Raw genomic sequence first — 26437 nt, 5'->3', positions numbered from 1 at the left:
CTTCAAACCAATACTACTTCCTCATCTTTTGTTTGTCTTTTGTTTGTTTTGTTTTTGGGGGGTGGGATTGTGGGATATGGGAATGTATGTTTTAATCTTGTAAACTGCCCCAGTTGTGTTGCACAGAGGGGTGGGATAAGATGATGATGATGATGATGATGATGATGATGATGATGATGATGATGATGAGTTTTCTCTTTATAATCTCAATTTCCCTTCTGTATTATTAGTCCTTTGATGGGGAACTTCACAGGGGACCGAAGCTAATTCCCCCTTATGGGCCTCACCTAACGGTCCAAATCAAAAAGAATCTCTGCATTAGACAATATATCAGTCACACTGTTTAAACTAACAAATTTGACTGTTGAATCCCATTGCGGAGAAAGTCAGTATATAAATCCTGGAAATAAATAAATAATAAATGGACAACATAGAAACATGCAGAGATATTTTGGAGAGTTGGGTGTTCTTTAGGGTGAGGGGGCATTTTTACATTTTTGAGGGTATTTAAGTTTTTTGGGGTGAAAATCACAAAAAAAAAATCACACCAAAAATGGAGGCTTCTGGGGGCTCCAGGAAACTGGTAGAGGGCTTCAGAGAGCACCAAAAAAAGAAGAAAAAGGAGGTTTAGAGGCTAGCTGTGGCCCATAGTCCACATTTCCCTAACTTCTACTTTAACCTGACAGACCTGGACTGTCTCCTAAAAACTTATATCAAAGCCTAATCTTTTGGCAGCCTATAAGAACTGAATCAGGTTGTTAAAATGCATTTCTCCAATTAGTAGGACTGCACTATGCAACAGAGCCTTAAATCTTGCAAAGCACTATGACAATGCAATACCATCTTAAGGAAAGTGAGGTTACTTCCATAGGACATCAGCCTACCTGGGCTCCTCTGAGACTGAAGATGGATGTAGCATTGTTAAGTATAACAGAGAGCACTTGATAATGTGCTTTTGATACCTTGTGTGCAATTTTCTCTTGCAAAGTTTGGAAAGCAATGGCTCCACACATTTCTAGTTAGTTTAATTATATATTGTTTGTGTGTTTTTACTACTGTGCGCTTTTATTTGTACAGTATCTCCTTTTCCCGGTGCTGGTAGAAACAAAGTAGGGACTAAATTAAATTAAATTAAGAAAGAGTATACTGTTGTCAAATAAATAAGCAATTCCTCACATGGCACTAAAAGTATCATATACACATGCATATGGCTGCCCCTCCATATCCACGGATTCAGTCATCCATAGTCTGAAAATATTCTGGAAAGATTTAAATTCCAGAAAGCAAACCTTAAGGGATACTATTTTACTACACTATTGGGTTTAATGAGACTTGAGCATTCATGGATTTTGGTATCCATGGAGGCTCCTGGAACCAAATCCCAGAGGATACTAAGGGTCCACTATACACACATAGGACTTTATCGCATGGGCAAAAAAAGACAAGAGCATAGCAAGATGCTCCTATCAATATCACACAATAATGCAAAGATTATCACGCTATGTTTCATGATGTTGCAATTATCTTGTGATTATCCTATGAATAAAGAGGAATTCTAGTGCCACTTTGATGGCGTCATATGATAATCCTCGCATTATTGCATGATATTGATGGGAGCATCCTGTTATGCTCCCGTCTTTTATGCTTGTGTGATAAAGTCCCTTCATACATACATACATATAGCAGACTATGTCGATATGGGCTTCTCCAGATGCATTAAAAGAACCTTCTAGAACCCTGATACAACATGTGTGGGCCTACATTTTCCAGTGCCCAGACCAAATGAATCCCTTATTTTCATTCTTATGATTGCTTTCAGGTGCTCAGTGCCAGAAAACCCTGCCAAGGGGTAGGGCTTGGAATGCCAGCTAGGCCAGGGAGCAGGGATGCCATGCAGATGGATGAGGGGCTGCCCCAGTCTCTGCTCTTGACGCAGCCAGGGCGTTTCCCTGGCGAGTTCTGACAGACGAGGCCTCACCTCAGCCCAGCAGGAGATGCACAACAGATTGTAAACAGGGAGACTCCACCGGTGCCGGAAGGCAGGGAGGGGGAAGCATGTCAGATACTCTGCCAAGTGAGGGCTACGGCTGTGCAGGGAGAGCAATACTTTAGTTCAGTGTTTCCCAAACTTTGGTCCTGCAGGTGTTTTGGACTTCAACTCCCAGAAGCCCTAGAACAGGAATTCTAGGATCTGAAGTCCAAAACATCTGGAGGATCAAGGTTTGGGAAATACTGCTTTAGCTCTTCACCAAGCATAAGATAATTTTAGATGTAAGGGTGCATGTGAGGCAGATGTTGTTCTTCAGTGGGTGTTACTGTCAATTGAAGTCACAGGTTGCCTCCCTCCCTGAACCTCTTCCTTAAATCCAGAGCAGAGTCAAGTTCTGCAACCTTCTGATACTCTCGTCCTCCCACTTAGTTTTTGGGATTCAAGATGTGCATGCATGTGTGTCTGAGATCTGACGAATACAAGGACGAACATAGCCTGACCTCACCTTACTACACAGGCATCAAAGGAGAGAAAGGCGGTAAGGCGCAGTTTATACAGGAGACATAAGCAGGAGGCTGAGCAGGAAGAGGAGAAAGCAAGAGGAAAAAGGCTGAGGAGGGCAAGAGCAGAGCACAAAGATGAGGGGAGGGAGTTTTTCCCCTAGGTTACTCAACTCAGTAATCTTCGACTCTCTCAAGGCGTCTACACTCACATATGTGGCCGCAAGCGTGTGCAGCTGGTGTTCCAGATAGCGAGTGAGGTCGTACATCTGCTGGATGGAGTGTCTGGTGGTCCCTTGGTCCGTGCTGTTCAGTGCAGGCACCACAGGCAGGTTCCAGAGCGTGGCACACAGGAAGGCAAGGATCCCCCACGAATCTCCTGCAGGGAGCACACTTGTAAGGAGCTGTGGGCGAAGGGAGCACTGTGACAGGGGGAGCAAAGCCTACATTGCCCGTCCCCATCCCACCCCATCCCAGGAGAGAAAGTGCAGGGAGAAGGCACTCAAAGCCATTTGCTTCTGAAACCCAGTCCCATCCTTCACTTTGAGATATTGACAGATATATAGGTATGCCTCAAAACCCATGATAAATAACCTATGAGCCAGGGACGGTATGGCTCACCACTCCAGGAACAAATGAGTCACTGAACTGAGAGGAGCCCCGGGTATTCTGACACTGCCCTACCTTTGGTAACTGCTGCAGCAAAAGAAGAAAAAGAGCCAATTATACAAATACTTTATCAAAGAGTCATTTGCCCTACTAGGGCAGTGCCCTGTTCTCTTCGTGCAAATCTTCCTAATGACTACTCTGTCACCAAGGAGTTTTCTGTTTGCTTATGAATCTATGCTTGCTTCCATTCTTTGATCCCACTTATTTATATGATTAGAAACAACTAAAATCAATGGCAGCTTCTCTCTCATTGTAATTAGAAGCTTCACAAAAGTAGGTATTTTTGTCTGGACCATGCCAGAAACAAATTGTCTCTTTTGCCTTTCCCTGTCCTGAAGTCCCATGCTGTTTCCTCCACCTCATAGCTACTGCAGTTGCACAGCTGGAGGAAAGGCTGTTGTGCAAGGAAGTAGTGGATACCTCCTAGTGCAATGCCCCCCCCTCCGCAAAGTACTTAAACTGGTGTACATCTGTGTTATGTGCCCAAGAGGATTCTAGCCTTCATTTCTAATTGTCCCTTGATAATAGGTACAGTATTTATTATCATAACAACCAGTGTGGTATAATGGTTTGAGTGTTGTACAAAGACTCCAGGAGACCAGGGTTTGGATCCCCATTCAACCATGGAAACCCACTGGTAATCTGGGACCAGTCACATACTCTCAGTCTCAGAAGAAGGCAACCCTCTTCTGACTAAATCTTTTCAAGGAAATCCTAGGATATGGTTGCTATAAGCTTGAGTTGACTTGAAGGCACATGACAACAACAATTATTACAGGTGATTGGATTGTACACTACACCTTTTTTGCCAGATATTTATTTTCCCTACTGTAACATTGCTGCATCTGACAAAGTAAAGAGATTTCATACCCTTATTAGTTTGGCCTGAAATTTTGAAATTGTAAGACACTTTAGCATTTTCCAAGAGAGATGTTGGGTTACAAAAGAAAAGGAATATATGACCATGATAGGCACAAAGAAAAAGCTCAATATACTCTTGAGTTGCACAGAAACTCTATGGACAAAAAAAGAAAGGAAGATTTCCAAAACTATTTGGTGGAAATTCAACAAAGGGGGCTTCTTTATTCTAGGCTTATCTATTTTCCTCTGCCAGATGCTGTGAAGCACATAGGTGTCCCTTTCTGATTTGAGCAGGCCAAGGCTGAGAACCTGGTCATGCCTGCATAGCCACCATGAGAGCCTGCCCCGTTACTCATGCCAATGCCTCCCACTTGTGATGATTCACCCATGAAGCACGCAGCCTGGCCCTGGCCACTCGCGCTTCATTAAAGACTATCCCGCGGCATTTTCCTGTGCGCACCACGCCCAAGCCCAGCCTAGCCCGGCTGATTCCATCCTGCTTCAGTGCTTCCGCTGTTCTTCTTTCCACCAGGGACAGGGCCCACCCATTCCCTCTCCTACACACTTGACAAAATTCAGTGAATTTTCCTTCCTTTTTCGACAGATTCATATCCTCCAACTGTCCTAATTTGGCAAGGATAGTCTTGATTGATTCTCTCTAATCCCACTTTTTTTTTACTATTTTAAAAATGTCCCAGTTTCTCTCTCCTCCCCCATGTTCCCCTTCATCTTCAAATGACTTCAGTTGTTTCACACTAGTTGAAAGGGCAAAAGTAGTTTGCACTCAACTTGGCATGAGGAGAGGAGATGAAGGGGCAGAATCTTTCCCTTTCCATTAGGCTCGGCAAAAAGCAGGTGGCTACAGCCTATCCTAACTTGTGTGTTCTTCTTCATTAATAATGTCTGCCATCATGACCACACTCTGATGTTGATTGGCCACATACACTCTAGTTTTCATCTGTTAAATTTTGGAGGGTATGAAGATTCTCTTGCATATTTGGGGGTGTGAGAGAGAAGTCAACTGTAGTGGCTTAATGTTTCCAACCAACAGAAGTTTTGTCATCCTGATGGGTGTCCTTCTACCTGTTCTGTCCCATTCTTTCCAGAGGAGATGAAGGAAGAAAAAGAGAGCAGTTCAATGGAAAGGTAGAAAGGAAAGCCCACAATCTTTTCAGCTCCTTTCTTACAACCACATTTCTCTCAAATAATTTTGGCCTAAATCCTATTATTTGTCCCAACTAGAACAGAACCATTGAATCAATGGGATTTAACTCACTACTCAACAGTTGATTCAGTGGGTCTGTTCTCATTGGAACTAACCTATATACTTCAGACCATAATGCCCAGCTAGGTGCTAATAAGGGGGCTGTCTGAAACATGTTGATTTCTATGACAAAAGACACAAAAGGATCCTCATCCACTCCTGCCCAAGTGCCACATTTTGCAGTCACCAGGACTGGCTGTTGAAGATCAGTATTGGAACTATGTTCACAACTGAAAGTAGATACTTAAACTTTCTAGCATAAGGAGTACAGGGCAGGACACATGATACATACAACTCTGTCCTTCAAATGACACCTTGTTGCTGTTCCCATGGAGCTTGAAACAGAAAGGGCAAATGGGGCACTAGGTTAAGACGAGTTACTTAGCACCCCCCGGCCTTAAGTGATTGTGCAAAACAGGACCACTCCTGTGCAGTTGAACCTGACCAAGAATTATCTGAAGTGTACTTAATGATCAACCTCTAAAAAAGATGAATACAGCAATTGCCATTGCGCCATCTCAGGAATAATAAAGGCAGCCTGCACTACATCCTATGCACAACTAATTTGGAGTAAGCTACACTGAGCACATGGAGAGCACTTCTAAGTATATGCTGTGCTTGTAAGGGTCTTCATATGTAAAGATAATCAAATGATAATGAATGGGGAAAATAACCTGCCCTCTCCCTGCACATATGTACCTGCAAATAGACAAAATCAGTAACAACCTGGCTACTAATGCCGAGTCCCCCTCAGTTCTGGGCTCAGTGCCACGCCACACCAGTAGAATCTTCTGCTTACTCTGCTTAGTGTTAAGGCTCACTTTGCCTAGTAACATTTTCCATCTTGTTAGCAAGGCAAATTTTAGAACTTAATAAAGAATATAAGTAATCATGTATTTTTATTTCACATACAGAGTTTCATAGTTAATATTACATACCCTCCAGCGTTTCAGATGAAAACCAGACACATGTGGCCAAGCAACATCAAAGTGTGATCAAAATGACAGAAGATATTAATGAGAAAGAACAGACAAATTAGGAGAGGTTGCAGTAGTTTGCTTTTGCCAAACCTACAGGGAAGGACAATATTCCTCCTACTACTCTCCTCCTTGCAGAGATAATGGAGTACAAACTACTTCTCCCCTCTGAACTCAGTTTGCATCAACTCAAGTAAGCTTCAGAAGAAAGGGGGAAGGTGAGAGGAGAGAAACTGAGACATTTTAAAAGCAGCTTGAAAAGTAGGATGCCAAAGAATTAACTGAGACTATCCCTGCAAAATCAGGAAAGTTGAAGGGTGTGATATTAGGATACTGTACATGTACTATTGTTGTTGCTGTTTCCTGCCTTTTCCCTAGTCCAGGACCCAAGGCAGCATATAACAGTTAAAACAAGCACAGATAAATGAAAATTACCTCATGCAAAAGTTAAAAATGTAATTAACTATTGATAAAATCAAAATAGGTTAAATACAGTACATTGCCATTAAAAAGAAAACAAGAAATAGACAAAACAATGAATGATGCAAGGTCTGTTCCACTTGAGCAGTCAGTCTTCAAAGGCCTGCCAAAACAAAAATGTCTCCACCAGTCTGTGGAAAGATAGCAAGGGAGCACCAGTCTATCCTCTCTAGGAAAAGATATGGTGTCTGGCAGGATAACATAAGATGCGGGGATAGTGTGGATAACCTAGTGTTTGTTATATCCAGATCAATCTAGTCTCCCACCCATTATGTGTTTCAAAATGAGTACTTGCAACCTAACATTCTACCAATGGACTCATCTAGCAAACATAAAACTGTACTTCTTACCTGGCATATTCTTGTCTTCACAGAAAAGAAGCACACTAAGCCTACTAGCCACAGTATCTCACTTGAAGCACACCATGACATAAAGCTGTTTGCATGTCATGGTACCAAATTACTCCTCCCTGTCTTCCAAAGGCACTTCAAGACCTATATACAGGTGATTGTCAGGGCGCATCCCAATTGACTGAGGTCCCCGAGTTTGATCCTATTTATACAGCTTGGCACCCAGTTGGTGTCTTACACATGTGTGAGTTCCTTTATGCAAGTAGTTGGACATTTTGTGGGCAATGTATAACAGACGTATTTAGCTGAAAGTTATGAAACTGGTGTTACATATGTTGGTACCATTGCGCTTCATTGAACACTGAGCTTTATGAGTTGAACATTGTACATTGATTACACAGTTGTGCATCACTGACATTTGACATATATGCACAATGCATTTTGATGGTGCAACGTCACAATTCTGTAATGAGCTGATGTAACACAACTTCTGTGAACATAAAGTTATACTGAATCTCTAATGTAGGCTCTCAGCTATATCCCCATACTAGTCACTGCCTCTTCTTGTGATAGTTTTGCCTCACTTCTGGTTTATTGTGGTTACAGCCTAAATCATTTGTGTTGACAGCTGCCATCTGGACACAGCCTCAGAATGTGACCTACCGTCTTCACTTCTAGACAAATGATTTTATATCACACCTTCATGTTAAAATAACGATCTGTTGCCAGCACACATAATGGAACTTGGTCTTATTATTTACCACTATACATTTTTTTCTACTAATAAAAGTTTATTTAAGTCCATTTTGATGTATTTGTATTTTCTAGACTACTTTGGAGTTTAGATTATGGCAATTACCTATTGTGGCCATTACAAATTAGAACTCTTTGTGATCCAAATAGACTGTAAAGGGTCATCCTGGCTTAGACTGAAGATTATTGAACAATTATTAGAGTCAGAATGAAGTTGTTATGAACAAGATGAATTAGTTGGGTTATTCTATGAATGCACTGAATGTAGAATGTTGTGAAATGGTGTTTCAGCAATGCAAGATCACATACTGAGCCATTTCAGATACACCATTGCATTCCAGCTTTGAACTCCTACAAACACAATGGAAAAAACCATTTTTTTCCAAGAGAGAATTCACTAACAAATTTATGACATATCCCACTGTTTAAATAAAATTTACAGGTAGCTTGCTCAATATATACACACAGAAAGGATTTTTCCCCTCCATTTGAGTACGGAGATGGCTCAACCTTCTAGTCTAGACACCTCTGGCTATCACCAACTTTCTCCATGCAAACATATACATGCTAGCTGTAGAAATGGAACTTCTTGGCAGTCTACTTCAGGCAGATCTTGGCTGTCAATCAGAACAGATATTACTGAGCTTTATGAACGAATTCAAATTAAGACTACTGTTTATGTTCACAGTAAAACTATATTCTTACTAGGCACTTAGTAACATGTGCTTCAGTGCTCCAGGAAATGCTCCTCGTGTTTTGATTAAGTTATTACATTCACATTTCACATCCCAACTAATATTATGTATAGTTTCTATTTCTGCTGCTTTTGAAGACTCAATTTGTTTCTTAATTTTGTTAATCCAGGATACACACACACACACACAACCACACATATACATATATACACACACACATTATTTTCTGAGTGCACTTCATGTATCTCTTGGGTACATTCTTGCCTCTCAAAACTGTGGACAAAATGAAGGGATTAGCCTTTTTTAAATCCACAAAACTATATATATTTTTCAAAACATCAGGCTTAGAAAGAAATAGCAAGATTTCTTGATCAGCCATCTGGTCCAAATCAAATGCCTCACAGCAGTCTTTCCTTCCCCACTCAGCCATGAAACCCACAGATTGATCCTGCGCAAGTCACACTTTCTCAGCCTCACAGGATGGCAATGGGAAACCCCCTCTGAACAAATCTTCCAAGAAAACCCCATAATAGGTTTCCCTTAGGGTTGCCATAAATCAGTGATGCCTTGAAGGCACACAACAACAACAACAAGAATCCTTTCTAGTCTGGGTAGCTAGTCTCCATTATCCTTGGCCAGGATAAGCCAACCTGGTTGTGCTGATGGGATTACTATTCCAACACATCTAGAGGGCACAGTTGCACTATAAAATTGCGTTATAAGTCTTATAAGTTGTAGTGGGGAAATTGCACTATAACTCTTATCAGATCTTATTGTATGAGTGAGGAGACACCAAATGGATTTCCAACTAGGATCTGACTGGAAGGGAACGGCTCAGTACTTTGGACAGATGAAAGCTATACTAGTCTCAGAGAGGGAGAGAAAGTACATTTACTCCATAAAAGTAGATCCAAGATTTTACAGAGTGTCTTAAGATCCACATGGGAGAGACTCAAGGAAGCAAAAGTCCTGTGAAAAACAGGAGGTTGTTCTTTTGGTCCTCAGCACCACTCTTCACCACCAGAATATGCAACAAGGACATTGGGGATAAATGTGTACATGTAATTTAAAAAAAAAAAAAAGCAGAGATGTGCTCTGGAAGTTCCCACCTGAAATGCAGTCCAAATATACCTTACTTGCCTTAAGGGACATTTTTCAGGGGGGAGTTCTACAGCTTTGAAGCAGAAGTTGGCTGTGTCTGCAGCCGATTGCTGGGACCCATGATGTCGCAATATCTGTCTATCTATCGCAGTGCCTGAATCAATTAAGCACTTTTTAAAAGATTCCTTTAAAAAAAAATCACTGTCAGTAATCCATTCATGAACATTCCCAAAGTGCTTTTTAGGAATTTAAAACTCAGAAGTCACTCCTAGAGTGTGTGAGAAGGGACAGCAAAGGGACAGCTGGTCAACATTTGATTTGCACGTATATGTGTTTTCCTTTTCACCTCTGAAGCTAGGAGGAAGCCAAATTCCTCCTTCAGCTGAGCAATGTACTACAAATACCCTTTTAATATTATATCAGACTTCATTCTGTGCCCATAGAGTTTTCATCTCCTGTTTTTTATCAACGTACTGTACGTGGAAAAATTCGACTTAACTGTGCACACCTCCCAAAGCAGCTGTGCAACATATCTTAGATTTTGAAAGCTGTAGTTTAAGATGGGCATCCATATAGCATAACCAAGCAGCCTCTGGTTTTCCTTCAGGAGCAGACTAGAAGCAATGCAGATGGCAGTAGTTTTCTTTTCTTAGAAGCTGCTATAGTAAAAATAGGTGCACTATACACTACCACATAAGCACATCTCTCTCTCTCTTTCTCTTTTATCCATGCACAACAATACCCATACACATATTCTCATATAATTTCCCTTGGTTGTTTTTTGGCAAAAATACAATTTCTAATGTATGTTGCAAATGTAATGCATTTTTCTCCCATAAGTTACCATAAATATTCTTGGAACAGACCTTTTTCTTTTTTCTCCCCCCCCCCCCCCCCAGACTATAATTGACAGTTTCCACATCATTATCTGGTCTGCAATTTCCATCCTGAGACACAATCTAGCAGCCGACTTCATGGCCACAACAGCTGGCCTAATTTTTTTTTTTAACTTCTCTATTTCTTACCCCATTGCCTACTTATTTATACTAGTGAAGAGTATAACTCTTCTGGTGAAGAGTTCTGAAAAATGTGAAAACGTACACACTTCTGCAGCATTTTAACTGATACTACTAAAGATATTACACCACTTTTTGTTTTTATTATCTGGTAAGACATCTATAATATTGTTTCAGATATGTTGTTAATAGTGTAGTTTGCAAGAATTGAAGTAAACAGGGGACAGAGGGGAAAGTGTTAGGAAGAGAGAGAAACTGGGTCATTTTAAAAGCAGCTGAAAAAGTGGGATAACAGAGGATTAACTGGAACTTTCCCTGCCAAATTGGACAGTTGGAAGGTATGTATTTAGCATAATATATACTGTAGTCTCAAACTTTGCTTACTTTTAAATTCATGACTTTTTACCAGTATATAAACTGCTACTGACTGAAAGACTGTTGATATCTCTAAAAGGCATTTTTTAGAATTACCAAATATCTGACCCCTCTATCCACATGCCATGCCACAAGTTTTGTTGTCTTTTGATTGCATTCAGATTTGGAAAAATTACCTCTTTGATGGAGGAAGTACCTATGCTAATACTAACTTCTTTTTGCATAAGCATTAAATCAATGACTGCTTGCACCTAGGCAACCACCAATATTTAGTTATGTGATCAACTTCAACTTTAACCATCCCAATCAGAGGCAATGAAGATTTCAGAGTGAAGGAACATTTAATATGAGTCTTAAGCATACTAAACTTTTTTCCTCCAGTTGTTTCCCAAGCTCTAACAAGCCAGGAAGTAGAAAGGTCAGGCTCCATGCTGATGTTGTCATACATTTGGCAAACTTATGTGGTATGCTACACTGCTACCTGTATTCATTAGCTAGCTAACCCGACTCGATTCTCAATGAACAGATTCCAAAATCACATTAAAAAGAGAGGAAGGGAGGGGAGGCAGAATGGACACAGCCTACATGCAGCATTGTAGCGAGAAAGCAGGTTAATAAAAAGCAGTTGGAAGTGAGATGAAAATTAGTCCATTAAATGTGTCTGTATACTAAACCCCTAGACAGAGTTAAATCTGTGTTGTCTTTCTCCTTCCCTTCACCACTGTTTTCCTTTGTGTCTTCTTGGGTTTCGGAATGTATCTTGACAGTGGAGGTGGGAATGATTAGTGATTAAGCGTAGTCCGTCTTACTCAAAATACCATATAACTGTGTGCCAGATGTAAGACAACATCAGCGTGAACCTCAACCGCAGATTTCCTGTCTTGTTCTACATCGTCAAAGGACAGATGCGGAAGACAGAAATCGTAACTCACATTCTGCATATTTCGCAAGAATGGATGTGCGCTTGATTCGCCTGGCATTTTTATGAGCTTGACAAAGGAGTTGGGTATGTGGATTTTCACAAGCCTCACATCCTTTTGCGGACAAGTGCTAGAGAGTTCATGTTTCATGAAATATGCCCAACACTGTGAGAAAAAACCCCCCACTACTGCTGGATGCCACTGGGTCAGTAATAAAGCAGGAAAGGTGGGGTGCTTCGCAGCCTAGAGTCACAAACCACAGAACAGTGTTTGCTTGCTGGTGCTTGCGCAAATGCTGTTCTGCAATTATCAGGGGGACTTGCCGGGGAAAACCCACACAAACCCCCCAGTGAATTTGGTGGCTACAAGAATAGTTTCATTGCATGTGCTACCATTTTAATTAAAAGCTGTATCCTGAGAACCACATCGCTCTTTTGCCACAGGCATCGTTAGTATCTATGTTGCATAATGGTCCCTTGCAGCTTTCCCATAAGCATAACCTAATAGGCCTTTTAAAAATTGCACTGTGTATTCTTTGCATTCTTGTATTGGGATTTTTCTGGATGAAAGCCACCTTTAGCCTATGGGATTCAGCAGGAACAGACATTGTAACTGTTGTAATAGTTTTAAAGTGATTGTTGGGTTCTCTAAAAGGAACAGGCAAGAAGCTTGTGCCTTAAAATGATTACATAGTGTTCCTGTGCCATATACCTGGTACTCTTTATCTTTTTAGTTAATTAGTTTTAGAATCATAGAACCGTAGAACTGGAAGGGACTGCTAGGGCCATCTAGTATAATCCCCTGCCATTCAGGAATTCACAATTAAGATTTTTTAAAATGTCCATCCAATCTCTGTTTAAAGACCTCTGAAGGAGAGTCTACCATCCTCCCAGGCAGTCTATTCCACTGCCAAGCAGCTCTTATAGTAAATAAGCTCTTCCTAATGTTTATGTTAACTCTCTTTGCTTGTAACTGGAATCCATTGGTTCATGTTCTAGTATGCATTTTATTAATCACATTTATAGTTTGTGCTATATCCCATGAGATACTGTAGTTTGTTCTCCCCTGTATTTAACATTTCTCTTTCCTGAGCTAGGAATGAGAACAAAATTAGATGCAGAACTTAAGTGAGAGTTTGTTGTAGTCATAGCGTACCTTTGCAGAGTAATTCCTACCATGTCTCTACTGATGAAAGATCTTTCAAATCCAGAGAGAAAAAATTGCAAATGGTTTGCAAGAGACGTGAATGCAGAGGAATCTTGCAGCTCCTTTGAAAGTGCAAAATAAGTTGTAGCATTAGCTTTTTCTGACAAAGGGGCCATTCAGACTACCTTTTACCCCGGTTCAGAAACCAGATTAACCACGGGAAGTTCATATTGGCCCTGATTCTTCCACAATCGAAATTGAGGCTTCCACACCCAAATTAAAAGCCTTTCTGTTTATGGGGAATTATTTCACTTCCTGCCACCCAAAAATGGGTGCGGGTCTTTTGAAAGTAGACTTTAAGCTGTATCTTTTCAGAAAAACCGAGTCCAGCAAATGAATTTTGCCCCGGTCATGATCGGGTCAAGTTCAGGGGAGGGATTTAGGTCAGAGGAGGGCAGAGGGCGGAACATGCCTCCCCTTCATCAGGTTGAAGAAGGAGAAGGAGGAGGAAGGAAGGGAGCCATGGAGGGAAGAATCAGGTCAAAGGAGGAGGAGGAGGAGGAGGAGGAAGGAAGGGAGCCATGGAGGGAAGAATCAGGGCGAAGGAGGAGGAGGAGGAGGAGGAAGGAAGGGAGCCATGGAGGGAAGAATCAGGGTGAAGGAGGAGGAGGAGGAGGAGGAAGGAAGGGAGCCATGGAGGGAAGAATCAGGGCGAAGGAGGAGGAGGAGGAGGAGGAAGGAAGGGAGCCATGGAGGGAAAAATCAGGGCGAAGGAGGAGGAGGAGGAGGAGGAGGAAGGAAGGGAGCCATGGAGGGAAGAATCGGGGCGAAGGAGGAGGAGGAGGAAGGAGCAGGACAAAGGGTCAAGTTCAGGGGAGGGAATTAGGGCAGAGGGAGGGCAGAAAACCGAACAAGCTTCCTTGTTTTTTATCTCCCTTTTTTGTATTTTTATTTTTGACAGAGTATGTGAATGCTTTTTGCTACAGGGTGATACATTTTGATAGAATGTGTGTGCTTGTGCTACATTTCCCTTTCTGTTTGCTCCTGGCATGGCACCTCACTTTGCAAGAGGCTTTTTAAAATTATTATTATTCTTTTTGTGTAATATGCGAATGCTACAATGCAAATGTTACAAATGTTTCCCTTTCAATTTGGCAAATTGATACAATATATGAATGCTTTTGCTACATATGTATGTGTGTGCATTCTGGGGTCACAAGGAGGGAAAACAAAGCAAGAGGATGCAGAGATGGTATTCTGGGGCAAGGAATTATTATTGTTGTTGTTGTGATGGGAACGGGATAGCATGGCATGGGGGAAGGCAAGGGCTGGAAGCGAAGGGGAGTCACAGTCTCTCAGCCTCAGGGGAAAAGCAATGGCAAATCTCTTCGGAACCAATCTTGCCAAGAAGAAAACCCCAGGATGGGGTCGTTTTAGGGTTGCCATAATCTGTAATGACCCAAATACACACAACACACACACACACACACACCTGGAGGTTTTTAAATTTGACAGACTATGTGCATGCTGCCGCCAGTTTTTTTTTAAAGGAGGGGGGAAGCACCCATTCCATTGGCCAATGGCTGTAGGAAACGTCACCTTTGACGAAAGCGGAAGTGAATTTGATTGACAGCCTTCATTTTAAACTGGTACCACAAATGTGAACTTCAGAGGGGTAAATTACCCTGATCAAGGTAAAAGATAGTGGGCACTTGTTTCTGGAGAGATTCAAGAGGGGGGATCCGTATCTGCCCAGTTCCATCCAGGGCAAATGAGTGAGTGGGAATAGGGCCTAGGTCTGCTTCCTCTGATGTGAATCTGAGGGATGTAAATGTTGGTGAGGATTAAGACTGCAGCTGAGTATACAACTCAAATAATCCAGAGAGCCATTTTTATATTTATAAAAATGTTTTAAAAAATACAGTTAACACGAATTAAAATGGTAACAACAACAGGCTCATCCACATTTAATCCACAGTAAAAATTTTCAATCACCTCTTCCATTTCCTTGTGTTCAGTGATTTATTTTCTCTCTGTTTCCCCTCACTACAGATCTTTCCTATTTTGCAGGTCCTGTGATTGTTCTGTTTTCCCCCACTACTGATTTCTGTGCCTCCATGATATAGCAATGCATCTTAAGTTCTCTTCTTCCTCACACATCATACAAATCTCTCTGCATCAACCCCCCCCTCCCCCAGCTTTTAGTCCTTCCTAGGGTTTCCAGATCTCAGGCACTCCGAGAATTGTTTTTTCTAGGAATCTCTAGGTCCTCCAACATAAATCTATGGTCAGTTTCAATCAGAATCACACTGGAGGACCAAGAGATTCCCAGAGAGAACATATTAATCATATCAGCAAATAATCAAATCTGCAATTTTCCAAATCCACAAATGTCAATGGCACAAATATGGAGGGCTGACTGTATTCATTCTAGTTGAGTTGGTCATGCTGGCTGGGGGGATTCTGGGAGTTGTAGTCCAAAACAGCACCCTTTCTGAGCTCTGCATAGAGTAGTTTGGTTGGCCTGTTTTTAACAGCAGAAGGGGCATGTTTGTTAAGGACTGCTGATTTGTTTATCTTAAATTTCTAAGAAATGTATGTTAGTTAAAATGTTAATTCATTGAAATGCAAAATAACCAAACTTTACAGTATCACATCAAATTGCTGAAAAAAGACTGTTCCGAGTTAATATAAACTCATTCTGGCTTAATGTTTTAAATTAAAATAATTACTAAATAAGATATTAAATATTGCACTGAACATTTATTGTTATCCATTTAAATTAGACATTTGAAACATAAAAATTTGATTGTTTTCCTCATTACTGCTGCTGAAATGGAAATCTCTAGTAGTTGGAGAACTGAAAATGTTTCCTGAGATGCCTGATGGAAGACAGTATGGAATCTATGGCTTTTAGAGAATCTGTCAGATAGTATGAAAGTAAATAAGGGACTAATAAATAATTATACTTTTGTTGAAAAATGGCTTCATTAATTTGGGTTGGACTGGGTGGTCCTTGTGGTCTCTTCCAATTCTCTGATTCTATGAACTTATGAATACAATATTGCAAACTGTGAGATCACCTCAGTCCCATCTCAGACTTCATCTGCACTGTAGAATTAATGCAGTCTGATACCATTTCAACCATCATGGCTCCATCTGATGGAATCCTGGAATTTGGTTTTGTTGTGGGACCAGAGCTCCCTAACAGAGAAGGCTAAATAACTCTTAGAATTACAAATCTCAGAATTCCATAACATTGATCCATTACAGTTAAAGCAGGAGTCAAACCACATTAATTCTGCAGTGCAGATGCAGCCCTGGATTCTGGTCAGATATTACAAACTCTAGCAATAAGGAAAGCAAATCTTCCAGAACTGGCCCAGATCGCTAAGATAAAAGTTATTATTGTATTGTTTCTATTGCTGTAACAGTTTAGCTTATTTCATTTACTGAGTGCATTTTAATAAAATTTTGGCAGCGGGGTATAAATAAATAAACCCTTGGATGGATGGAAAAAAGAAATGTAATATGTTAGTTAAAATGTTAATTCATTGAACTGCAAAATGATTAGACTTTACAGTATCACAACGAATTGCTCAAAAAGACTGTATCAAGTTAACGTAACAGGAAATGGACCAGAAACTCCCCCCCCCCCCGCAATGTGCCAGGAACTGGTACTGCATTTGGGTCCATTGGCTATCACTGTTTTCTGGAAACCTGCCAGGCTTAGGGACCTGCCCTGGTGTCCAGAGACCACCTCTTTGAGTATCACTGCTGGGCAGCACACCATGATATAAAATCAATCGAACAAAAAATTGGGAGGGGTTGTTCACTATACTATAGCAGTGGCGTAACTAGGGGGGGCACCGAAGGTATGGATCCCACCAGGTGACACCTTAAGGGGGGATGAAACCACTGCTCCTCAAACATCTGTTTTTGGGAGCAGTGGTGAACAGTGAGGAAGAAAGAATTACGGTAGGAAAGACAGGAATTCCTTCTACTCCTCTCAAGAGAGTATGAAGTAAGATAAGACTAATGTAACTGAATTAAGACTGACAAGTTGGCAGCTAGTAATTATAGATATACGGATAAAAATATTATAAGAAAGGAATAAACAGGATGTATACTGTTGCCTGACTGGTTCTTTTCTCTTTTGAATTTTTCTTTAACTGTGGTTGTTGGGTTCTTTCTAGTTCTCTTGGCACTTACTTCACTCCTCTCTCTATATGGGGGAAAGAAAGGGGTGTGTGTGTGTGTGTATGAATAAAAGAAGAAAAAGAAAGAAGAGGAAATAACAATGAAAAGAAGAAAAATAGGAAATAAAAACAAGAAGGAAAAGAAGGCATGTCCTCCAGAGGACATTGTGTGTGTGTGTGTGTGTGTGTGTGGGAAGGAGAAAGATATGAGGTAGGGAAATTTTGTATTAGAAATGTATTGACTACAATTTGTCAACTGGAATGATAAATGTAAAGAAAATAATTGTGATGTAAGATACTCAAATAAAGAGCGAGAGAAAACATCTGCTTTTGGCTGTGGGCATTTGCCTGTCCCTTGTTAAAATGCTGAAGAGATGGTGTGATTGGGGTAAGGCTCAGTGGAAGGACAAAGTAGAGCAGAGGGGGGTTTAAAATTAAAATTAATTTTTTTAAAAAAATTTAAAAAATTAAAAAATACCTTTTACCAAATTTTCACTTTAATTTTAATTTTGCTAGTTGTTTATGTCACAACTATTATCATGACATTCAGTGATATACAGGAATTATGACTGTATGAATTAACATTCGTACAAAAAACATTCCTAAGGATTCTGGATGGTTTGGGATGGGAGGAGGTCAATATGAGTTACCATAGCCAGTGACACCAACACTAGTGCACTGTAGCAGAGGTGTGAATGAGAGGTACATTTAGATTTACCAAAGATATCTGACTCACCTCCAGTAAACTGGCAAGGATATCTGGTTCCCAGTTGTTTAACAATAGCAGTAACAAAGTTACACTCTCCCACACATGCACTTGTAATGCTAAAATGGATAAAGTTTAAAGTAAGGGGGAGTGGTGTGTGTGTGTGTGTGTGTGTGGCATTCTGCAAGATCCATTCAGTTCTTCTGGCACTCAGAACAAACTCCTGTGCTCAGACGTCTTAAATTCTAAATGACTGTCTTTTGTATCAGGCTCTGGTTGATGGATCTCAGAGTTCTAATAAAACAGTAACAGCTACACACCACAAGTCTGCAATATTCCCACCCTCTGCTATAACATGAACCAAAGATCCTAAAAAGATAATTTTGTAGTGTTTTATTTTGTTTAGTATGCCTCTTTTTATTTATTACATTCTTTGACATTTCTTGTCACTTATTCTGAATTTGCATAAGTTGCCTAAAATGCAAGATATTTTCTGTACTAAGAAAATCTCTTTGTTATCTTCCCAAGATTGAACAGGAATGGGCCATTAGACCAAGAGGCTGACATTGCATAGAACAGAAATACCTACTTTTTTTATCTGACCCAGTATTTGAAAAGACATGAAGGATCTAAATATTGGGGTGCGTAAAAAGATACTTTTCCAGACTAATGGGATCCTGCCAGAAGCACACCATCCAAAAAATTATGTACAGTATGTATCACATGGGTTATAGACTAAGTTCTTATATGGTATATAAGAATACAATCTACAGCCCTAGTATTTCATCCACTGCTACAGGAAACTTGGGGAAAGGATCCCTGTTTAATCAGTCCTGCTCCTAAGATGTGCCTGAACTGCACTGGTATGGAAAGTGACTTAAAATGTATATGTTAAGAAAGCAGCAAACATCTGGAACCCATCATGGTAGCAGCCGTGATCAAATTCAATCTCTTTTGCTTCTAAAATTCAGATCCCTGCCACTGAGCTACAGAAAAAAAATCCTAGTAGTGGATTAAGAGCCATAGCCCATATAGAGCAGCAATGGTAAACATATAAATATATGCACAACCCTGTTCAGTGCTACATGAATGTGGCTTTGCTAGTAGACAAATGAAATAGTCAACTTGGAAAATTGTGTAAGACTTCTTTGTCAGTGGATCCAAATAGGCAAGCAACTGTAATTCCCACTTGGCTTGGTTTGTGCCACCCATTTTCCTTCCACCTCAAAACCTTTTGCTTATAATGTAGGCTGGAAAAGACTAGGTGGGTATAAAGCACCAATCCAAAACTGTTTCCACATTCTTGCCTGAAATTAGACTTCAGTATAACATGATGGAAATTGTGGGATGCCATGTGATCAATTTGCTCAGTACTGGTGATCACTGTTCTTGCTCAACCTTAGTGTGAGAGAATGTGTGACTATAAAATTTCTTGCTTGCTAATGAACTGACATATGCAAATGAACAATGTTTGCCTTTCCCCTGCTCCATCCCTGCAGACGAAGCCGCCATTTTGAAATAAGAGAGTCACAGGAACCCAAATCTGTATTGTCTTGCCCCCCCCTCAAGGGTAAGGCTAAAGTGATACAGCTGCATGGCTTGGATGATCCTACTCATCCATGTCAATTCTATCTACCATTAGGCTCCTGATTGCCAAACCAAAAACCCATTTGGACATATTCAGCAAAGACAGAAAAATGGGGCTTAGTGTCCAGAGCTTGAAAATGTTACTTTGGAAGTGGGGTGGGGGTAGTGAAATGTTACCTGAGGGGTGTGTCATCTAGGAAATCTGCAGAAAATCCACATCCAGCATTGCTCCTAGATGTGCCGTTGGGGAGGGGGGGATTCTGAAAGCTGTGCCCCTCCCCAGTAATATTTCCATGTGCTGCTAACAGTGGTGTTTCTAGGGCTGGTGTCACCTACAGAATCCTTAGTAATGCTTTTTTGCACTAATGTGACTCATCAGTCATCATTCCCATATACCACTGAATGTCATGCTAACAGATGTTACATCAATAACTCGCAAAATTAAAATGAAACCTTCCAATTACAGTATCATATGCACAACCTAAGTGTATTTTCGTGTACATAGTGAAGATTTGGTTAAAATGGGATGTTTTTAAAGAAAATTTTAAAAGATTTTTTTCAAAATTGTGATTTTTTTAAAAAATAAATTTTGAAATTTGAAATTTTAATTTTAAAAAATTCTGGGGCCTCTCCTTTCTCCTTTGCTTTCCTTTCTCCTTCCACTGAGCTTCACCCCACTCCCACCATCTCTTAAAGCATTTTAAAGGGAAGCAGGTGAATGCCACAGCCCATTTCTGCCCAAAGGTAGCTGTTTGAGGGAACGTAGTGTCACCTCCCCTTAAGGTGTCACCTGGTCAATGTTGCCAACAGTATTGCCAATTTCTGGGATTCCCCCCCCCCCCAAGAAATCGGGAATTTCAAAGTTTTTCCATGTCATTTCCGGGATTGCTAAATTTCTGGGAAGATTCTGGGAAATTCAGGGAAATTTAACCTTTCTGCCCCCCAAAAACCAGCCAAAAATACCTTCCCGCCCCCCAAAAACCTCCCGACATACCTCCCATCCCTTTAGCCTTCCCATAGTGCCTTGTGCCCCTGACCCGGAAGTCCCACCCCCATTCCAGGAAATTTGGGGGCATTCCACGAAGCCAATCATGGCATTTCCTTCCAAGGTGATTGGCAACCAGTTGCCAATCACCCTCGAAGGAAATCCCCCTGAAAATCCCTGAAATACCCCCAAATTCCCCAGGGCATCTGGGTCAAGGGGAAGGCAAAAGGGGTGGGGACTTCCAGGTTGGCCATGGGGGGGTGAGGACTTCCGGGTTGGCCATTTTTGGGTGGCAGGAAGTGAAATAATTCCCCATAAACAGAAAGGCTTTTAATTACCCAACAATAAAATTTAATTTTCCAGAAATTCCCCAGAAATTTTTTATACCCAGAAATTACCCAGAAACACTTTTTATTACCCAGAAACCAGAGAATTACCCGTAAATTGACAACACTCCTGACCTGGTGCAGTCTGCACCCTTCTAGTGATACCACTGGCTGAAACCCACTGGGTGACTTTGGGCAAGTCACACTCTCTCAGCCTCAGGGGAAGGCAATGGCAAACCTCCTCTGAACAAATCTTGCCAAGAAAACCCTACAATAGGGTCACCTTAGGGTTGCCATAAGTCGGAAGAGACTTGAAGACACAACAACAACAGTGGGTGACATGAAGAGTGAAGCCAGGCAAGCCTGGGGGGTGCAGAGATTACTGCCCAGGCAATACTGTGAGGGAGGGCTAGGGAGAGAAAGAATACAAAACCGAGCCTTGTTTCTGACAGATGGCAGATGCAAGGAAGATGGCATAAAGATAGGACAGCCAGCCAGGGGAAAGAACTGAATAGGGTTTCAGGGACCTGTGTAGTTCAGAGGTTAATATTTGGTCCAGTTGTGTATTAGTACATTTCTACCTGTTTATTGTTGTTTTTTTCCAGCTGTGCCTGGTTATTCTTGTTCAGTTTTTAATAGAAGCCACACTTTTAATAAGGTCACACTTACAGCGGTGAACCCAATGGTCCAAATACCCTGTCCAGTGAGAGACCTTAAAGGGAAAGGGTTGAGTGACAGGCACACAAGTTGAGTGACACACCCAAGGATTGGAATTGTAGGGCCAGCCTGGAGAGGCATGTGTCACAGGCACAAATATGGTGCCAATCCCTGACATACTGGGAGTGGTGGTACCTACCGCTCTGCAACATCAAATAGCTTTAAAAAGACTGTCCTAAGCCAGCCTAAGTGGCACTGATAAGCACTCAAATTCTTGAGTACATTTGCAAAGTAACTGCTACAGAATCAGCCTGTCTGGATGTATTCTACATCAGTAACCCTGGCACAATACTGGTGATACTGAGTTAGTAGTCTTGGTGCGAAGCCTGTAGTCAGAAAGACATATGCGTATCATCCTGCATACACTGCTTTGGGACTCACTGGACTCAGTCCTTTTGGTAGTCCCAACTACAGTTGATCCATCAAGTCAATTACTGAACGCTGAGTCAACATTTATGTGAAGCCCATTCATTCAGTGGTGTAGTGGTTTGAAGGCTGGCCTATGTCTGTGGAAATCAAGGTTCAGTTCCCTCCTTCAGCATAAAAACCCACTGGGTGACCCTGGACAAGTCACACTCTCTCAGCCTCAGAGGATGGCAGTTCCAAAACCTGTCTGAAGAAACTTGCCAAGAAAACCCAGTGATAGGGTTGCCCTAGGGTTGCCAGAATTCAGAAATAACTTGAAGGTACACAACAAGGCTCACCATAAGTCAAAAACGGCTTGCAGGCACACAACAACCAATACACCATCATCTTAGTCGGGTTCCAACCACACACGTTTGCACAGCAACCAATCAATCTTTTGCTGAACTCAGGGTGTATCCACATTACACAATGACTGTATAGCAGTCAGATACCACTTTAACTGTCATGGTTTCATTCTATGGAATCCTGGGAACTGTAGTTTGGAACTGTAGTGAGGAACCTAATACAGCTAAAGAGCAGCGGCTCTGTAATTCAGGGGAGAGTGCTTTAGAAAATTTTACATCCCTCATCAAACCACAAATCCCATGTTTGTTAAAGAGGTATTAAAACACTGTAACCGTGGAGTGTGAATACATCCTCAGTGAGATTTGTATGCATCCCCCTGTCCATTTATGGCAACCCCATAAATTGAACAGGGCTTTTCTTAGGGAATGAATACACAGAGCTGGTTTGCCAAATTCCTCTGAAATTTAGGCGTGGTACAGACCATCCAAAAAGGGTGTCCTCCTGGCACCTGTTTTTCCGCTGGAGGGAAGCTGCAGCCGCCAAACCGCATGGCTTCCCACGGGCAGAAAAAGAACCCGCAAAAAGTGGGTTCTTCTCAAGCTGTGGCAGCAGCATAACAAGTGTGCCACTGGCGCATTCGTTAGGCGCTGTGCGGATGCCGCCCGGCACTTATGTAACAATGGTGGCACCCATGTATACAGGGCGCCGCCATTGTTATGCCCTTGTCATGTGCGAGGGTTGCAGGGCCCCCAGGCAGCCCTAGCCCATGACGAGGGCTTTGGTAAGGCCCGTTTGTACCAGGCCATAGCTACAATACCATTCCTTGGTGGCCTCCCCCTCCAAGGCTACCTGAGAACTCCTGTCCTTACTCTTCTCCAGGTTCTCTGACAATCCTGAGAACTGAAAAGTCCCTGAAAAGTTATTCATGGCACCTATGTGGTTTGAGAAGTGTCTGTGGGCCCCATGTAACAATATATGCCCACTCCTGCCCCTGTGCATTATGCTTTTGAGGCTTTATTAATGGCCTGGCTTCCCAAGGAGGTTGCTTTGCCCACTGCTCTTGCCCGCTTCTGCCAGGAGGCTTGTGGATGTTGTTGATATCTGCCCTTGAGTCTACCTCGACGCATGGCAGCCCTTGAGCCCCTGTCCTCCATCAGTCAGAGCGAAGCAGTGCCGGTCCTGGTTAATACTTGGATGGGAGGGCCACCAAGGAATAGACCAGGTGCTGTAGGCTATATATTTCAAAGGAATGATGGCGTGGCAGAATGGCACTGGACTGGGTGGCGCCTCCGACGCTATGATTCTAGTAGGGCTGCATCCACACTGGAGAAATAATCCGTTTTGGCAGCGCTTTGACTCTTCCTGGCTCAAGGCTATGAAATTCTGGGGCCACAACAAACTCCCAGAATTCCATAGCAAAGAGCCAGACAAAGAGTTCAAGCGCTGCCAAACCGGGTTATTTCTCCAGTGTGGCTGCAGGAGCAGCAGCAGCAGCACTGGTTCTGGGCGCGGGGTTCGAGTTTCGCGCTGTCCCCCTCTTCCTCTGGAGGCTGCCTTGGCTTGGCTGGGCTCCCCTGCCTGGCCTCCTTCCTTCCCTCCTTCCCTCCCTGCCTGCCTCCCCGAGGCCGCCTTGGCCCAGGGCCGGAGTGGAGCTGGCCCGGGTTCAGGGGAGGAAGCCGGCAGCCCATTAAAGCAGGTGTCACATGTCCCTTCACCTGGGTCCCTTGGCCGCCCTGCAGGAGCCCCGCCTGGAGGAGAGGGGACCCAGGGGGCAGCAGCAGGAGCCTCCTCCTCCTCCTCCTCGACCCACACACAGCCCTACCAGCAGCAGAGGGAACGAAGAGGGAGCAGCAGCCCACCCAACTCTTTCCCCGCAACCACAGACAACGGCTGCAGGAAGAAGCATCCAGTGCTAGGGCATCCCTGGGAATTCTAGTTTGTGGTGGCACCACAACTCTCTCTGACAGAGAAGGCTATTTGGTGTCTCACCAAACTGCACTTCTCAGAATTATTCCTTACCACCGAGCCCGCTTTAACTGGGGAATCCTTGGGAATTATAGTTTGTTGTGGCACCAGGGCTCCCTCTGACAGGGAAGTCACAAAACTACAGTCCCTAGAATTCCGTACCATTCCTTGCTCAGTCTCAAACTGGATTTTTTCTGCAGTGTGTGTTTTGGACCTACATCAACCTTCTGTAAGTGATTCCCAAACTCTGGTCCTCCAGGTATTTTGGCCTTCAGCTCCCAGAAAGTTCAACCATCTTGGTCAGCAGTCTGGGAGCTGAGGTCCAAAACATCTGGAGATCCAAAGCTTGGGAATCTCTGTTCTATATGTATGCAGAGCCTGTACAGTCAGCCCTCCACCTTTGCAGCTTTGACTTTTACAGCTTTGATTATTCACGGATTTGATTAATATGTTCTCTTTTGGAATCTCTGGGTTTTCCAATGTGACTCAGTGGTCAACATCCATGAGAAGTCACACTGGAGAACCTAGAGATCCCTAGAGAGAACACTTCTCTAGGCATTTGTAGGTCCTCCAATGCAATTCTATGGGCCTGTTACAGACTGCCAAAATAAAGCTGCTTCGGGTCTCTTTGGAGATATGCTATTTAAATGATGCATGGGTCCTAAGAATCCAGAAGCTGCAGCAAAGCTGTACTCCAGTGCTTAAGAATGGAGTGTGGCTTTGGCGCGACCTCCGGACTCTTAGGACCCATGCATCATTTAAATAGCATATCTCCAAAGAGACCTGAAGCAGCTTTATTTTGGCAGTCTGTAACAGGCCATGGTCAACTTCCAGCAGACAGAAGAACAGAGTTGGAAGAGACCACAAGGGCCATCCAGTCCAAACCCAAGCCATGCAGGAAATCTCAATCAAAGGATCCCTGACAGATGGCCATCCAGCCTCTGTTTAAAGACCACTAAGGAAGGAGACTCCACTACACTCCAAGGGAGTGTGTTCCACTGTCGAACAGCCCTTACTGTCAGGACGTTCCTCCTAATGTTGAGGTGGAATCTCTTTTCCTGTAGCTTGCATCCATTGTTCTGGGTCCTAGTCTCTGGAGCAGCAGAAAACAAGCTTGCTCAATATGACATCCCTTTCACATGTAGTTTCATTCAGCCAGGTGTCCCCCATCCTATATCTGTGCATTTCATTTTTCTGCCCTAAGTGCAGTACCTTACATTTCTCCATGTTGAATTTCATTTTGTTAGCTTTGGCCCAGCTTTCTAGTCTATTCAGGTCATTTTGAATTTTGATCCTGTCCTCTGGGGTATTAGCTACTCCTCCTAATTTGGTGTCATCTGCAAATTTGATAAGTAAACCCCCAATTCTGTCATCCAAGTCATTGATAAAGATGTTGAATAGCACTGGCCCCAGGACAGAGCCCTTTGGGACCCCACTGGTCACTTCTCTCCAGGATGAAAAGGAGCCATTGTTGAGCACTCTTTGGGTTCGGCCGGTCAACCAGTTACAAATCCTTGTAACAGTTACCTTGTCTTGCCCACATTTTACAAGATTGTTTGCAAGAATGTCATGGGGAACCTTGGCAAAAGCCTTACTGAAATCAAGATATAGTATATCCACAGCATTGCTTTCATCTATCAAGTTGGTAATTTTATCAAAAAAAGAGATTAGATTTTAGATATGAATCCCAGGGATGTGCTAGAGGACCTAGAGATTACTACAGAGGTGTTCTCTCAGGTTAAAAAAAAGGTATTTTTTTATTTTGTGGTTTTTTCACTTTCATGGGCATCCTGTGCCCCTAACCCCATGAAATGTGGAAGGCTCACTGTATTGTTGCCCAAGGCACACATCTCTTGACCTGCCAGTCAAACCAGCAAACTGGAAGGGGTTGGAGAGGCCAAACTGACTCCCAAAAATATGAATCGTGAAAGAAATCCAGTCCCCAGCCAGCATGGGATGCTTTGGCTGTATCTCTCTCTACACAAAAAACCCACTCTTAAGTGCTGTCAATTCCCACATGGCAGGCCACAAGGGAAGGTCAATATTCTAGAACTTAAGTTGCCGGAACTCAAAGCCTATCACACAAGAGGTTGGAAGTGATGTAGGAGTTGGGACACAAGGGAACACGCATTTTCTAGGAGGCC

General features: G+C 42.4%; 1 protein-coding gene across 1 annotated transcript in view; it reads right to left on the bottom strand.

The window, feature by feature from the left end:
- CLCF1 (cardiotrophin like cytokine factor 1) overlaps positions 1–23255 on the bottom strand; it is a 29799-nt gene extending 6544 nt beyond the window's left edge. The window contains exons 1-3 of the mRNA XM_089523065.1: positions 23127–23255; positions 3112–3186; positions 2703–2894 (exon numbers count right to left, since the gene is read on the bottom strand). Of these exons, the coding sequence (XP_089379191.1) occupies positions 2703–2894; positions 3112–3186; positions 23127–23255 (396 nt within the window). The remainder of the gene's footprint in view (positions 1–2702; positions 2895–3111; positions 3187–23126) is intronic.
- Between the last annotated feature and the right edge of the window lie 3182 nt (positions 23256–26437).

This window comes from Sceloporus occidentalis, unplaced genomic scaffold (assembly GCF_023333645.1).
Source record: "Sceloporus occidentalis isolate IW3139 unplaced genomic scaffold, rSceOcc1.0.p SCAF_4, whole genome shotgun sequence".
NCBI classification, from domain to species: domain Eukaryota; kingdom Metazoa; phylum Chordata; class Lepidosauria; order Squamata; family Phrynosomatidae; genus Sceloporus; species Sceloporus occidentalis.
This window is presented reverse-complemented; position numbering and strand designations above follow the sequence as displayed.